The sequence below is a fragment of the Aquarana catesbeiana genome, linkage group LG03 (assembly GCF_042186555.1).
Source record: "Aquarana catesbeiana isolate 2022-GZ linkage group LG03, ASM4218655v1, whole genome shotgun sequence".
NCBI classification, from domain to species: domain Eukaryota; kingdom Metazoa; phylum Chordata; class Amphibia; order Anura; family Ranidae; genus Aquarana; species Aquarana catesbeiana.
Genome location: NC_133326.1, coordinates 214,285,746 through 214,300,971, shown reverse-complemented (window position 1 = coordinate 214,300,971; position 15,226 = coordinate 214,285,746). Strand labels below are relative to the sequence as shown.

At 42.2% G+C, this 15,226-nt stretch overlaps 1 protein-coding gene across 3 annotated transcripts in view; it reads right to left on the bottom strand.

Annotated features, from left to right (window-relative positions):
* Window positions 1-15,226, bottom strand: part of ZNF800 (zinc finger protein 800) — a 75,818-nt gene that overhangs the window by 40,237 nt on the left and 20,355 nt on the right. The window contains exons 2-3 of one of the 3 annotated variants that reach the window (XM_073619760.1): window positions 4,308-4,405; window positions 4,047-4,158 (exon numbers count right to left, since the gene is read on the bottom strand). In XM_073619760.1, coding sequence (XP_073475861.1) covers window positions 4,047-4,158; window positions 4,308-4,358 — 163 coding nt within the window. In that variant the 5' untranslated portion in view covers window positions 4,359-4,405. The remainder of the gene's footprint in view (window positions 1-4,046; window positions 4,159-4,307; window positions 4,406-15,226) is intronic. The other 2 variants (XM_073619761.1, XM_073619762.1) reach the window with 2 other exon arrangements.

The window sequence follows — 15,226 nt, the reverse complement described above, 5'->3', positions numbered from 1 at the left end:
TGGGCAGAGCCCTGCACAGCCGAGCGGATTTCAAAAAGCGACAGCTAGTACGGGGGAACTTCTCGTACTCTGTACTGCTTAAAAAAAAAAAAAAAAAAAAAAAAAAAGGGAGGAACATGTTACATGTTCCCAAGGGTGAACTTATCCCTTAAGCAGTCAGTCTTCACACCATGCAAAGTAAGCCTTCCATGTGCAATGGGAATCTTGCGTGAGTTGGGTTTTCCTGTTCTGAGTAAGGTGTGAGCAAGTCAGAAAAAAAACCCATCCTTCAGGACTTTGGTTTCAACAGCCGTGCCATTAAAGTCAGAGACAGAAGCAGGCCTTGGGCCTGCATGTTTATTTTTTTTAAATAGACTAAAAAACAAAAAAAACAAAAAACAAAACAAAACAAAACACACATGAGACCAATGCTTGCCTGTCAAGTCCAAGTATGTCTGTGTACCATTTCCTTCTGGGCCAATTTGGTGAGAATCACAGTACCCTTTTTCTTGATCTTACACAGCATTTGAGGGAACATTTTTAGAGGAAAGGCAAAAACCAGTTTGAATGGAGTCTGAGGAATCATCAGAGCATCTACTGTGAAGGACAGAGGCTCACTGGTTCCGACTATAAAATGTGTACACTTTGTAGTTGAACTTGGAGGCCAGGATGTCCACATTTAGCTTTCCCCACCCTTGAGGGAGATTTTTAAAAGATATAGGGGTGCAGAGACAACTCCCAGGGTCTATGCATTTGCAGCTGAGGAAGTACACATGCCAACTGTCCCACAAGGGATGTGGCTGGCTGAGAGTTGGAATGTAAGATTTCTGCCCAGAAAAGCAGCCTACTTGTTTCTTTTAAGGCAGCTTGATTTTTGATGCCCCCTACTAATTTACGTAGTCTACTGCTGTGGCACTGTCCAACTCTGCCATGACTGGGTGACTTTGCAGCAAGGATGTCCAGTGTTTTAGAGATAAATCAGATGGCTACCAATTCCAGGTGTTAAATGTAGAGTTTTGACTCCTTGGGGGAAACCAATGTCCTTTGGACAGTTCGGGAGTGGTCACTAGCAAGCCTGACTTTGTAAATCTGACTGTGTACTCCCAAACCAGCGAGGGAAACCGAACAAGGTAGAGCTCCAAAAAGGAAAAAAATTGGGAGGTACCCTGCCCCTGAGCGTAGTTGGTAGGGCTAGTGCTGGCTAAGCAATGCGGATACCCTACCACTAGGACTAGCAGTCTTGCCTGACCACATGGGTTATCCCCCTTACCTTGCACAATGCCTAGGCCTCCTTTGACACATACGTGTCTATCTAGCTCCAATAAGGTGGAAGTACACATCCTCAAAGAGCTGGACCTATACTGCACTCCAGTCTTACCCCAGGTCTTACCGTAGAATGGCTTGTGTGTGGACTTCAGAGGAGTTGCCACCTTGGCTGGGTTCTCCCATCCTGGGATAGGTCGAGCCTGGAGAAAATGGCTGCAATACAACATCCTCTCCTTAGGAAGTGGGAAGGCAGCCGCCAGTGACATCACCACCAGTGCACCTCTGAGGACCAAAGGAAAGGACGTCCATCCCATTCCACCAGTAGACCGTAGGGACCCCCAGCAGGCATGCATGCTTCCTTCCATACTACCAGTGTTTACCTGTAAAAAGGCACCTCACCTACCCGCCGGAGCTCCCCAGATGGATCCCTTAACCTCTATGCAAGCCTCAGCAGGAAAGGTAGGGGGATAAGGAGAAACGAAGATCTTAATCAGGAAGGAAGGATGTAGCATAAAGCGCTGTGCAAAAATCCTCCCCTATCCCCCCCCCAATCTTGGTACACAATCACCTCGCCTGTTGACATTAGAAAGGTCTGGAGGACAGGCTGCATGGTGCATGCGAAAAACAGTTCTAGAGTCAAAGCAGGGAAGTGGTGTCATAAGATATTGCCCTGGGGAAAAGGGAATAGATGTCGTCCAAAACAGTGTTTTGAATTTCCTATAGGCTGCCCGTAGAATGTATGTCATATGTCATTTGACCCTTTTATCCCAGCTCCCATGCACCTGTGATCCACCATTGCCAAGTGAAGGTATCAACAGTGGGCTACTCCCAGAACAGCATTCAACTGGATGGGGTTTTGCATGTCCAGGTGCAGGAGCCTCTAAAACACAGAAACTGTGTTCCTGTCTCTGCAGTAGATGGCTGGTGGTATGCATTGTATACATTTTTGGCACAAAAGTTGGGCAGGAATGCTTCTTCCAGGAGGCGTGCTGAAGTCTTGATAGGAGTAAAACCACCAAAATTCTAATTGCTCATGCTGAGAAAAGATTTTAGAAACAAGTATAATGGGGAACCACATAAAAGTGAATAAACTCCCCACTCTTCTGCCTACAAAACTGCAGTGTGAGCTGCACACTGCAGTTTATCATAATAAAAGCCAGAAATTGGTGTCATGACACAGGGAAACTTTGCCCATCCATGACGCTGGACCTACTACAGGTCCAGGCGTTATCCGTCACAGTGTGCATATCCCGAGGGGTCTTAAGGATCTGGGAACCATAGAAATGCTAGTCAACCTGCCAACTACACAAATTGCACTTTGTGTCACTGTCAAGATGATTTAATTAGATGACCTAATTCAGGATACGCTGGCCAAAGCAAATATTACAGGCCAGGGCCACACAGCTGGGTCTATATACAGACCATGAGGTAACACCAAAGGGTACAGACCTGGAATCTGCTAAATGTCCCAGCATAATAAGCATCTTGACTTGCTCATTCAAGTCAGTGGTACATCAGAACATTTGTTGCAGCTTGTGGCTAATCTACTTCGATATAAATTGACCTACTTTCAGAAATACTGGCAGCTTTTCCAGGATCGTTCCATCCATGACCAGTTCATCGGCTAGATGCCGCCTTCTGTGGATACCCGAATCTGCTCCGTGCTGCTTCCATCCATGCTTGTTTGATCTGGTGTCGCTGACATCCAGATCCACACGCTCTGGTAAGAGTACCCATTCCATTCTTTTTTTGTGATATCTGCTGTCAACAAAATATTTGATGTTTCCGATTGCCCACTGGAAGATGTTTACTATCTGACGGACTCCCAGGTTTCTCCACAAACCTTCATCTTTTGGGACACTAGTTGTCAAGACATTTTCCTTTTTTTATTGTTTACACTTAGTTGTCCACCATTAGACGGACCATTTATTGTTATCATCATTGTTTTTGTTTGAGATTCACTTTCATTTTCATTAGTGTTTTGTTATTGTTTTAGATTCACAGATTTTTCACATTTATCCACATGTTTTTCATCATTACCACTTCTTAATTTTCAGACTATCTAGCTGCCTCACACAGCTTTTATTAGCGCTACATTCATATTCACCCTTCATCTTGACGAAGAGTCAGAAGGAAAAATAAATCAAAAAAAAAAAAAAAAAAAGAAGGAAGAAAGCATTTACAAGGAAAAATATTTCAGGAGCATAGAGCTGGTACAGCACCTAAAGACACTAACAATTGGGAGTCTCACAGAGTGAATAGAGCCATATAAGTGCACATAGGGGCAGGCCTCGCAAGTTTTTTGTAAAGGTAACCTGCGTACAATCCATGGTCTAGCAAACACAAGTCCTGTACTGTGTTATTTTAATAATACAACTGCTTGGAGTGGAAATGCTAAAAATCTTAAAGCCTGCATTTTCTGCAGTCTGAATATATATATATATATATATATATATATATATATATATATATATTATATATATTTTATATAAAATTATCCACACATATGCAACTAGTTTCTCTTTAAAATGGTATTAATCAGAAGAGGGGAGAACCACGCTTTTAAAAACCAACTCTTTCATATAACATTTGATGAAGTGTGCAGAGGGATCATTTAATTTTTAAAGCATCCTTTTCTATGCAGATAACTACAGTTTGCAGTTACTTTTTTTTTTGCTTCTGCAGCCATGATTTCCTCACAAAAACAGAGATTCACCATTACACCACACAATCTCCTTTTGGCAGGCACGTTGAATTACTCTACAAATGAAATCATTGCATGCATACATTAAAAAGGGTACCTTGATTACAGCAGCCATGGTGGCGATGATCAGTCTGGCAATACTTATCCCTCACCGTCACTTTTTGAGGAGATAACCTAGTTTCTTCTGTATCCATTGCATGTCTGCTCTGCTGTAAAATTAAAACATTACATTAGAAACCAGAAAGCATATTTTTTTTAAGCTTTGCCAACACAGCACAAACGCACAACCCAAATACACATGCGTTTTCAAGTAACATGCAAGGATGCAGTTAAAAACAAGGATAAATTTGCGGAATACCTTTCTGCGCAAATAGTGCATCTTCCGAGAAGTAATGTTATTTTTTTCCATGGTTTAATTTAAGGCAAAGGAAGAATTATTAAACTTGCTGCGACAGACTGTAAGAGAAAAGTATATTTTATGTAGTAAGGAAGAAGAAATGTGATGCTATGGAATGATTGCAAAAAGATGTTCCATTGTACCTTGGGTTGCAATCAAAATTTCTGCCAGAGAAGATTTTAAGTTAAAAGAATAGATCCAAAAAATAAATAAATCAACCATTTGGGGTTTTTTTGTACGATTTCTTTAAATCTTGAAATGTGCATAAAGAAAATTAAAAAAAGTACAATTGTCATTTCAAGGTAGAGCTCATTTAAAGCATCCCTACTACAAAAGAACAAACAGTATTCCAACATACAGTTCCTTCAGCATATCTGTCTTACTCATGGAACCCCCAAAAGAGTCCCATGTAAAATCGTACCTTCCTAAAAAAAAGGGTAATACTTGATAGAATCAAGGGTGTGGGGCAGGAAAGCAGAAGATAAGTTTTGTCAATTGACAGGTGCACAGGAGGTACTGTAAGCTCTGCGATGTCCTGGGTAACCGACTGACTTTTATTAACTGGTTTTATTGTCAAAGCTTAATTGAATAAGCTGAGGTTAGAAGCTGATTGGCTATCATGCACTGCTGCACCAGATTCCGAGTGCTCCAGTTTTAGTACATCTCCCCAAGTGTTTATAGTCATCTCAGCACTGAGCAATGTTGATAAATGTCTGTTTATGTGCCAGCAAAGCCTCAGAGGTTTACAGACAGAAGAAAAGGGTTAAAGCTCCAATGAACCCCCTCAATGCAGCCAGCCTTTTTTCTACTTTATTTTTATCTGCCAAGTGCGGCAGTAAGGCCCCACTCACACTTCAAACACGTGCCTACTCTTTTTCTTTGCACGTTTACACGGGTCTCGCACAGGGAGGCCTATTAAACTGAATGGGCTGCCCAACGCACAACAAATGCCCCAAGGAAGCTTGTGCACCTTTTGGAGTAGCTTGCATGGTTTTCAGTGCAAGTTTGCCAAGTGACAAAACACAAGTCTGCTAACTATTTTTTTGCTGCAATTTTAGTGCAATCTGAAAACAAGTGCAGAATTGTGCCGTATCAGATACAAAGTTTGAACAGGGGGGCTAAAAGCTAAACAATTTTATAATTATATATTATATATATATATATATATATATATATATATATATATATATATATATATATAATTTAATACCACTTTAACATGGCTCAATCAGTCTTTAAATCTTGTATGTATGCAAATTATGCCTCCCCTTGCAAACCTGTATTTCTTACATATAATATAGACAGTTTACCTGCACAGTACATAAAAATGTGCAAACTGCCACGTTAAATGTACTTTTTTTCAGGAACCTTTAAATGTTTGATTATGCTACATGCATAGGTTATATCTGTGCACAGCTTTAGGGCTCACTGCATCTGCATTGGAGAGCTCATTTTTTTCTGCCTCAAAACTCCCCTCCATGTTAGCCAATGTGTCCATCACACTATGGCTTTTCAGGAGTCCCATCCTCTGGAACTCCCTGCCCCGGTATGTCCGATGAGCCCCTATACCTTGTCCACCTTTAGGAGATCCCTGAAAAAATGCATTTATGCAGGGAAGCTTTTCCCACACCCACCCAAGAAGTGTACCCGAGCCACCCCCATCAAATCATCCCCCGCAGCTATTACCTTTTGTACCACCACTGCCCTCCCTTTAGAATGTAAGCTCTAAGAGCAGGGACCTTCTGTATTGAACTGTATTATAAAATTGTGCCCCCCCTTCTACATTTTAAAGAGCTGCATATATAAATAGCGAACAACAACAACAACAATAATAATAATGGCTCTTACAGGCAAAGAAAAAAAAAAAAAAAGGGAGGAAGGAGGAAGAAAGAAGAAAAAGGAGGAAGAAAGAAGAAAAAGGAGGAAGAAAGAAGAAAAAGGAGGAAGAAAGAAGAAAAAGGAAAGAAGAAAGAAGAAAAAGGAAAGAAGAAAAAGGAGGAAGAAAGAAGAAAAAGGAAAGAAGAAAGAAAAAAAAGGAAAGAAGAAAAAAAAGGAAAGAAGAAAAAAAAAGGAAAGAAGAAAAAAAAGGAAAGAAGAAAAAAAAGGAAAGAAGAAAAAAAGGAAAGAAGAAAAAAAGGAAAGAAGAAAAAAAGGAAAGAAGAAAAAAGGAAAGAAGAAAAAAAGGAAAGTAGAAAATTTAGGAATTTATGGCGGAAAAAGCCTCATGTTCAAAAGCAGTTAGGGCTCATGCACACTGTATCTCAAAGAAGCTTCTCCTACATGCTTTTGAGCCCTTATTTTTACTGTCTGGAAGCTCCCCTCCATGTTAGCAAATGTGTCCATGCACACTATGGCTTTTTCAGGAGTTTATAGGCATATACAGGCAGAAAAAAAACAAAAAAAAAAAAAACACCAAACTTATTTTTTTTAATAAAGGGGCGTTTTCAAGCAGAAAAGATGTCCATGTGGCAAAAAAAAAAAAAAAAAAAAAAAAAAAAAAAAAAACACACCCACACTCAAAATAAGGAGAAGTCCAGCCTAAGCTCATTTGGCTGGGCGCCTATGGATCCTTGAAGTCCGCTCCCTGCTGATGTCACAGGAATCGGGGGGGTGGGGGTGACCCACAAACCCATACTTCTCTTTTAAGCTCAATAAAAACACTCAAAAGAGAACAAAAAAAAGCTTCAAGCTTTTTAGGCAGAGAAATAGAAGCTCAAAAATATATATAAAAATATTATATGAGCTGTAAATGCAGCTTTTTTTTGATCTGCAGTGTGCATGGGCCCCATCATGCACTCTGTTCTTTGAAAAAATACTGCACAATAAAGGGGGAAAAGCATATTAAACTCATATATCAACTCATTTTCATTACAGAGAACATTAATGCACCTTCAATGCAGGATTTGGCAATTAAGTTTCCCATTGGAAACTTGTTTAAATTAAATCTTTAATTAGAAAAAGTAACAGTTTTCAAGCGGCAATTTACATACATACATTTCACATTAACAGCCTGTTAAAAAGTGTTCATTTTTAAACAACCATTAATGGACTACATAGCTATTAATTACAGGCTTATATTCAATGGCTTGCATTGGATTAAAGTTGAACTCCAGGAAAAATTTGATTTTTGAAAGTCAGATTGGGCTAGTGTGGTAACCTCCAATGATTGTTATTTAACAGCTGGAGAGCTGCTGGGGATGTTCAAACAGAAGTGGTCTATTTCACAAAACAGTCTAAAACTGATTTTCGGGGTGATGCTGCAGTGACTTCCTATTATACAGTGGAGTATAGCTAGTCGCTCACTCAGAACCGCCTACATTTCAAAATAAGTCTATCCTTTTCAGTGAATATGTTCTGTGAAAAGGCAGGGCAACTTTCATCTGCCACTCCAATCACAGCGTCTTGTATTGACCAAGAAAAAAAAAAAAAAAAAAAATTATAGAAGACAGGAGGTGCCAAACGAGCGACCACTATAATTACTTTAAAGAGTTACTAAACCCAGGACCCTGCAATCACTATAGCTGTTCTCCCACAGTACCCAGAATGTGGAAATGCAATTATTTTAGTAAATCTAAAAACTGCTAAATACCTTTTCTCATCAGCAGTATATAGCAGTCTTGTGAATTCTATCAGAGTCTGGTTAAAGCTTAAAGGAGGAGTTTTCATACTGTACTGACTGTCCTATCAGGATGCAGGACTCCTGACCCTCTGGACAGTGCCGATTACATGTGATCAGCACAGGGCCACTCTCCCATGAAAAAAAAAAAAAAAAAAAAAAAAAAAAAAAAAAAAACCAACCCTCTAGCAATACACACCAAACTGAGAATGTGCCACCTGACTCCATAGACTCGGTCTTATCCAGACCTGTTTTGGAGTCAGTGGAGGGAGAAGAGAAGACAGGATCATACAGCCTTTCTACACAATGCGGAGGATTAACCCCTTAGGTTCCAGAGTGAGTATAACAAGCATGCTTTACTGCAGGGGTGCCCAACCTTTTGAAGAGCTAGGGCCACTTAGGCGACTTGGTAACCGGTCATAATGAGCCTGACACAGCCTGCTCTACACTATGAGCCCTCTGTTTCGATATGCCCAGATGGAAGGGGACGGATCCCCCCCCCCCTTCTGTTTTTTTTTTTTTTAGCAGATCAGATTGGGAGGTAGGTGGGTGTAAATGGCCATAAGTCCATTTTCATCTGTGGTTCAATAGAGGTGAACAGGTCTGATTGGGTCGGATCGATCGTGTCAAAAGCAGCCTAATGGTTTACCCACACCAAGGGTGCAGCTCAGTGCACCTGTGGCTTAGCTGTACTTTGCCATAGCCTTCTATTATATACTGCAGGGGTGCTGCACTTTCTGAAGTGCACCAAACCCCCAGGTATTAACAGAACCTGCACCTGTGGATCAGTTTGAAAGCAGCCCAGTAACCACTGCAGAACAGATATCCCCATATACACACACACACACACACACACACACACACACACACACACACACACACACACGATTTTAGTAAAACTTACCTTTAATAACAGTCTTCCATTCAGGTATAGTCAGGTGTTGCTGTCCCAGTTAGAGAGCATTTGGTATCACGCCGGCTGTGACAGGAGTTGGCGCTATACAGGAAGCATTGGCTTATGCGGCTCTGCAGCCACTTGTTCTTCTACCGCCGGCTTCATTCACAACACTCTTGCTCTGGGATGGTGGGTCGGCAAACCACAATCTGGGCTTGCCAACCTGCCATCCCAGAGCAGGATGTCGTGGGCCACATCAGAGGGCACCGCGGGCCACTGGTTGGGCACCCCTGCTTTACTGCATATACAGACTGACTTTACTGTTGTGGGTTTAGAAACACTGAGATAGGAAGTTGCTGCAGCACCACCTGGAATTTCAGACTGTATGTGGTACAGACTAACAATTTGAGCACCCCAGCCATCCCTCCAGATTTAAAAAAGAGGTTGTCCATATCAAAATACTTGCCTACTACATTAGTAGCCTTATACTGTGCTAAATAGCTACTAGAGTTGCTTTTACAAGAAAGCCAACCGTTGGCCTTAAAAATAAAAAAATAAAAAGCAAGATGCCCACAGCTGCAGGCATTATCCTGGTATAACCACTTGAAGTCCAGCAATGTCCCGCTGGTCATCAAGTGGTTAAAAACCAGCACGATTCTGCGATTGACAGCACTGCATGGGCTCAGGAACATTTCTTAAAATCACGGTCTATAAACACAGTTCATTGTGCCATCCAAAAATGCTAAGTTCTATAATGCAAAAGCAGAAGCCATATCTGAACATGATCCAGAAACACTGCTGTCTTCTCTGGACCAAAGCTCATTTAAAACTAAGAGGACTAAGAGGAGAGGGACCTTACGTCTTGGTTCAAAAGCCTGAATCTCTGATGGTATGGGATTGCATTAGTGAACCTAATGGAAATTTTGGTGCCGAAATCCAAAAAAAAAAAAAAAAAAAAAAAAAAAAAATTTTAGTTAGACTTAACGGTAACTTGTTTTCCAATAGCCTTTCAGGACAGCACCCGAGAGATCATGGTTCCTCCTCCTTCCACAGGAAACACCTCATCAATTAAGTCTTTAATTGGAGTCAGTTGTTTGTAGAGAACCTCCAGCCCCAGCTGCAACACATAAGCGACAATTATATCATAGTATTACAGCAACAGCATAAAAAAGGGCGGGTTACTGCTGTCCTGAAAGCCTATTGGAAAACAAGTTACCGGTAAGTCTAACTTGCATTTTTCCAAAACGTCTTTCAGGACAGCACCCGAGAGGATAATCAAGACTTACTCCATTTAGGGTGGGACTACAGCCTATAAGACTTTTCTTCCGAAAGCCTGGTCCCCAGCCGTCATGAGGTCTAACCTATAATCATGGGCAAAGGTTGTCAGACTTGACCAAGTAGCTGCCTTACAGATTTGTTCGGCGCCAGCTTTTTCTGCCCAACTCACCGCCGAAGCGCTTGTAGAATGAGCCCGGACATTCACTGGACTCTCTCGACCTGAAAGGGAATAGGCTTCAGAGATAGCCATTCTCAACCATCTGGCAATGGTTCCTCTTTTTTATTACCGGAAAATAAAATGAATAAAGCGTCTGAACATCTAAAGTTTTTAGTGGTTTCAAAGTAACTCAAGACTGCTCTTTTAACATCCAGGGTATGGAACTCTTCTTCCTTCTTACCCAATGGATTAGAACAAAAAAGGTAGGAAGTATTTCCAGGGTTCGATTCTGGACCAAAGCGACCGTCGGTAAAAAATTAGGATTCGTTTTTAGAACAAGCAAGTCTGAGAAAATGGAAAGAAATTGCTCCCTGTTTGATAAGGCTTACAGCTCACTGACTCTTCTAGCTGTTTTAACAGCCACAAGAGAAAAAAAAAAAAAAACCTGTTTTTTAAAGTAACCAATTTCAGGGAGGCTAAATTAATGGGTTCGAAAGGTTCCCTGGTCAGGGCCTGTAGAACAACTGATAAGTCCCATACTGGACAACTTTTGATCACCACTGGGTGAGAGCTTTGAAGAATCTACTCACTAAGGGTTCTGACGAAATGGATTTTTCCAGAAATACCCCAATGCAGCCACTTGAACTTTGAGTGGGCTGACTGCTAGGCCCTTGTCCGCTCCTTCTTGCAGAAATTCCAGAACAGAGGAAATTTGTTTTGGTGATCTGTCAGATGCTGTGCACCAGGAGTTAAAGACTTTCCAGACTTTGGAATATATTGCTCTTGTAACCTTCTTTCTGCTGGATAGGAGGGTAGCCACCAATCTATCCGAGAAACCTTATCTCTTCAAGAGCTGCTCCTCAGTAGCCAAGCCATGAGTTTTAGCTTTGCTACTTCCTGGTGAAGCAGAGGACCTTGTAACAGGTCTTTTCTTAACGGAAGGTGCCAATACAGTTCTAGTTGTATCTGAAGAAGGGATGAAAACCAAGGCCTTCTGGGCCAGAAGGGAGTGATGAGGATTACTCCGCTTCTAATACCTGGTTCCTGCTGAGGAAGTCCGCTACCCTGTTTAGGGTCCCCTTTAAGTGGACCACGGACAAGGATAGAGTATGGCGCTCTGCCCAACTTAGAATGCCTCTTGCTAGGTTTTGCAGAACTCTGCTTCTGGTTCCCCCCTGTCTGTCTATGTAGGCCACCGCTGTGCCTACATAAACAGTATGCTGTCTCTGGACTTCTTCTGCAAAGGTCAGTAAGGCTATCTCTATAGGTTTTAGTTCACTCCAATTTGAGGACCTCAGTGCATCTTTTGTGGACTACGAGCCCTGGGCCCACCGACCATTCATGTGAGCCAAGTTTTCAGCCATAAGGCCCTCCTAGCAGAATTAGTTAAAGCTGCTGACCTGGCTGACATGCGAATAAATTCTGCTTAAGCATCCGCAACGTATGATATTGCTGCAGACAAAGTTGCAAATGAGTCTAGAATCTCCGGTTTTGTGGAATCTGGTGTAACATGAGCCTTCAGCTGGTTCACCCAGTGATCTAAATTTCTTGCAATACAGGTTGTTGCCATTGCTGGTTTTAGATTCTTCATCACTGATTGCCAGGTTCTTTTAAGAAGCAGATCCATCCTTTTATCCATGGGCTCTTTTAGAGTGCCCATATCCTCAAAGGCAAGGTCTGTAGACTTCGAGACCTGAGAAAAGGCAGAGTGCAATTTTGGAAACTATGTTCCATATAGAGTCAGGACTTTCCTCAAATGGAAATCTTCTCTTATGAGCCCGGGGGGAAAAAAAAAAAAAAAAAAAAAAAACACAAAGGCTTTTTCTCAGGTTCCAGCCACTCTCTTAATCATATCCGTGATAATTGAATGAACTGGAAAAAAAAACGGCCTTTTGAATCTCCTAAACCAGCATACATGCGGTCATGTAGGGAGAGTTCCTTCTTTTCCTCTATCCCCAAAGTAGCATGGATTCATTTCAGGAGTCCTCCCACCTCTTCTAGCGACATTTTGTACTTAGAAGCGGCATCTGTTTCATTTTCCTCCTCCTCAGAATCTGTTTCATCTGGGAGCGAGGGAAACGGACCCTTGGGAAGTGTCCTGGGATATCGGAACCCCTATTATGATTTGGGAGCCTCCCTGGGGTACTGAAGATGGCTGGGGAACCATGGGATCCTTTGGAGGGTTCCTCTCTTAGGTTTGACCTAAAAGCTTGAAAGGTGGCCCGGAGCTCATCCTTTATTGTTGTAACCAAATCGCCACACGTGGATGGAGACTCCTCCCTGACTAGATTTGCAATGCAATCTGCACAAAGCATTTTGGTCCAAACATCGTTTAATTTTTCCTTGCAGACAGGGCACCTTTTCTTGACTGGTTGGGCAGAACCTTTGGCCTGGACAAACAGAAAAGAGACAAGGAACCACGCTTAAAAGGCTGCTACACAGCAGATAAGACACCCAGGTGCACTAGGGAAGATAACATCTTACTTCCATGTGCCCAGCAAACCACCACCACCTAAAGTCCCCTGTTGCTAGGCAGATATGCTAACACTAGCCACTGCAACAAACATTCCCAGGGAGATGGGGGGGGGGGGGGGGGGGGAGGTGAGTAATCCCCCACAGGAGAAAGTGGCCCACAGTAATAGAGGACACAGTCCCTTACCTCAGCCTTACTGGCGCCTTGGCTTGCCCCCTTATCCGCTGCATCACTATCCATAGCTGTCTGCGGACACATGGTGAAATGTACGGCGGTTCCAGATTCGAAAGCGCCGCTGCACTGACCTGGAACCGGAAATTAAGGCACCAGGTGACTCTGCTCTCTCCCTCTGCGCTTTGCAGCCGGAAATGACGCCGCGCGGCGACCCAGAAGCGCTGCTTCTCCTATACAGGACATGGCTGAGGCGCTCCTCTACCACCAGAACAATGGCGGCTGCTCCTCCGCCGCTTAGTCGCAATGCAGGCATCCAGCGGGGAACGGAGGACAGCCGTCTGTCTGAAAAGAAAAGGAAGCAGCACTTCCAGGCGTACAGGCTCTCCCCGAGCACGGAAGAGGGAGCCCATGGGACCGTCCAACAAGAGGCAAGAGGGAGGATCACTCTCCCAGCAAAAAAGACTTAACAGGTGAGAACCGGTGTCTCTCAGGAAAACCTTGAGAGACCATGGCTCCCACCAGAGGTGTTCCTCCAGCTGGAGGAAACAAAAAACTGACGAAGCAACGTGGAGGACTCCAATTAAAGACTTAATTGATGAGGTGTTTCCTGTGGGAGGAGGAGCCATGATCTCTTGGGTGCTGTCCTGAAAGACGTTTTGGAAATGTCAGTTTTTAAAAAATGTATTTATTTATATAAAAGTGTAGTCTATTCAACTTTTTAATTAATATCCTGTATTTAAACGAATATGAATTTATTGTCGGTCATTATCGGCACCTTTACCGCAAGAAAAATGCATCCCTTTAAAATTCGATGCATGTCTTCACACTGGTCCGCTGCGCTTTCGTTGGCATTAGAAAATATTGCATGCTGTATTTTTGGTTAAAGAAATAAAAAAATGCTGAAAAGTCGCAATAGCGGCACCCTTTTCTCTTTTAGGCTGCCGAAATGTCGGTGCATCTCTAATTAGTGCACATAGAATTCTGTACGGCAACCGTGAAGCGACGTTCACGCACCACTGGAAGTGACACTCCGTGTGTACTGGCTTGTTGGTCAGGCGAGATACGGTGTTCTGTCTATGTCCGCTGTGACTAGGTTACGCCTGGCATCTGATTAATCATACTAATGCGTGTTTTATATGCCTTTTTGTTATTACCATTAGGCTGTGCGTTAATAAATTCCATTTAAGGTTATTGCACTATTAGGAGTTTAATTTTCCTTTTAATATAATGGATACAGTCTGGTCTCTGGGTGCTTGGAATGATTGATGGGATATCCATAACCCTGAGGGGTGCAACACTTTTTGCTGAACATGAGAATCTGAGGCAAATAGTGTTGGTGAGTTTACATCTAACTGGGGAGTGGAGATAGTGTTTTATCATGTGGTGTGGTGTCAGATCATTCAATCAACTGAATATCCATCACAGTAAAAATAAAAAAAAAAATAAATAAAACACCCAGAATTGGATATCACATCTTATGGACTAATATATACTTTTTGTCCCCATGCATATTTTGTATACACTACTAATCTTTGGGTGTGTAATATATACGATTACTGTTTATGTTATCGCACACTTAGCGCCACTATTTACTTATAACCTGTGTTTGGCAGATGCTTTCCATAATTTTCCATTAAAGTGACTGCCCCATTTACATTAGGTTTTTCCTTGGCGCAGTGATAAGATCTTGGGTAGTGGCACATTGCAAGATCTGATTTTGTATTAACATTACCAAAGATGAAGTTATTCTTTTGCACTTCTGGAACAGGAAGTTAAGGTATATTTCCCCTATGGTACAGATTAAAAAAAAAAAAAAAAAAAAAAAAAAAAAGGAAGATACTTGCAGGAGATGAAACCCTTCCCTACTCTAGCCAAAATGAAAAAAAGTGTTTTAGCTTCATATACACGTTATCTGTACCCCTTTAGACCCCTCCCACTCTAAGGCTGGCCCATACACGGTGCAAAAATGTATTTCCTGCAACCAAAGAAATTTGCACAATTCTCCATCAATACAGGCAGTGTAGACAGTGGAATCCGCAATGGTTTTCTCCGGTCGGGAGGGCGGGTTAGTCATCCCCACCAGGAGAAGACAGAGATTATCGCAAGTGAATCAACTTGGTACATTCAGCCTGCCCATTAACAGAATCAGTCAGTTCCTGCTGAACCGGCAAGATTTGAACCATGTATGGCCAGCCTAAAGTGTAATATGGGCACACCCACCATCCATCACTGCTCTCACTATACAAAACGTTATACAGTGCCTTGCAAAAGTATTCACCCCCTTGGC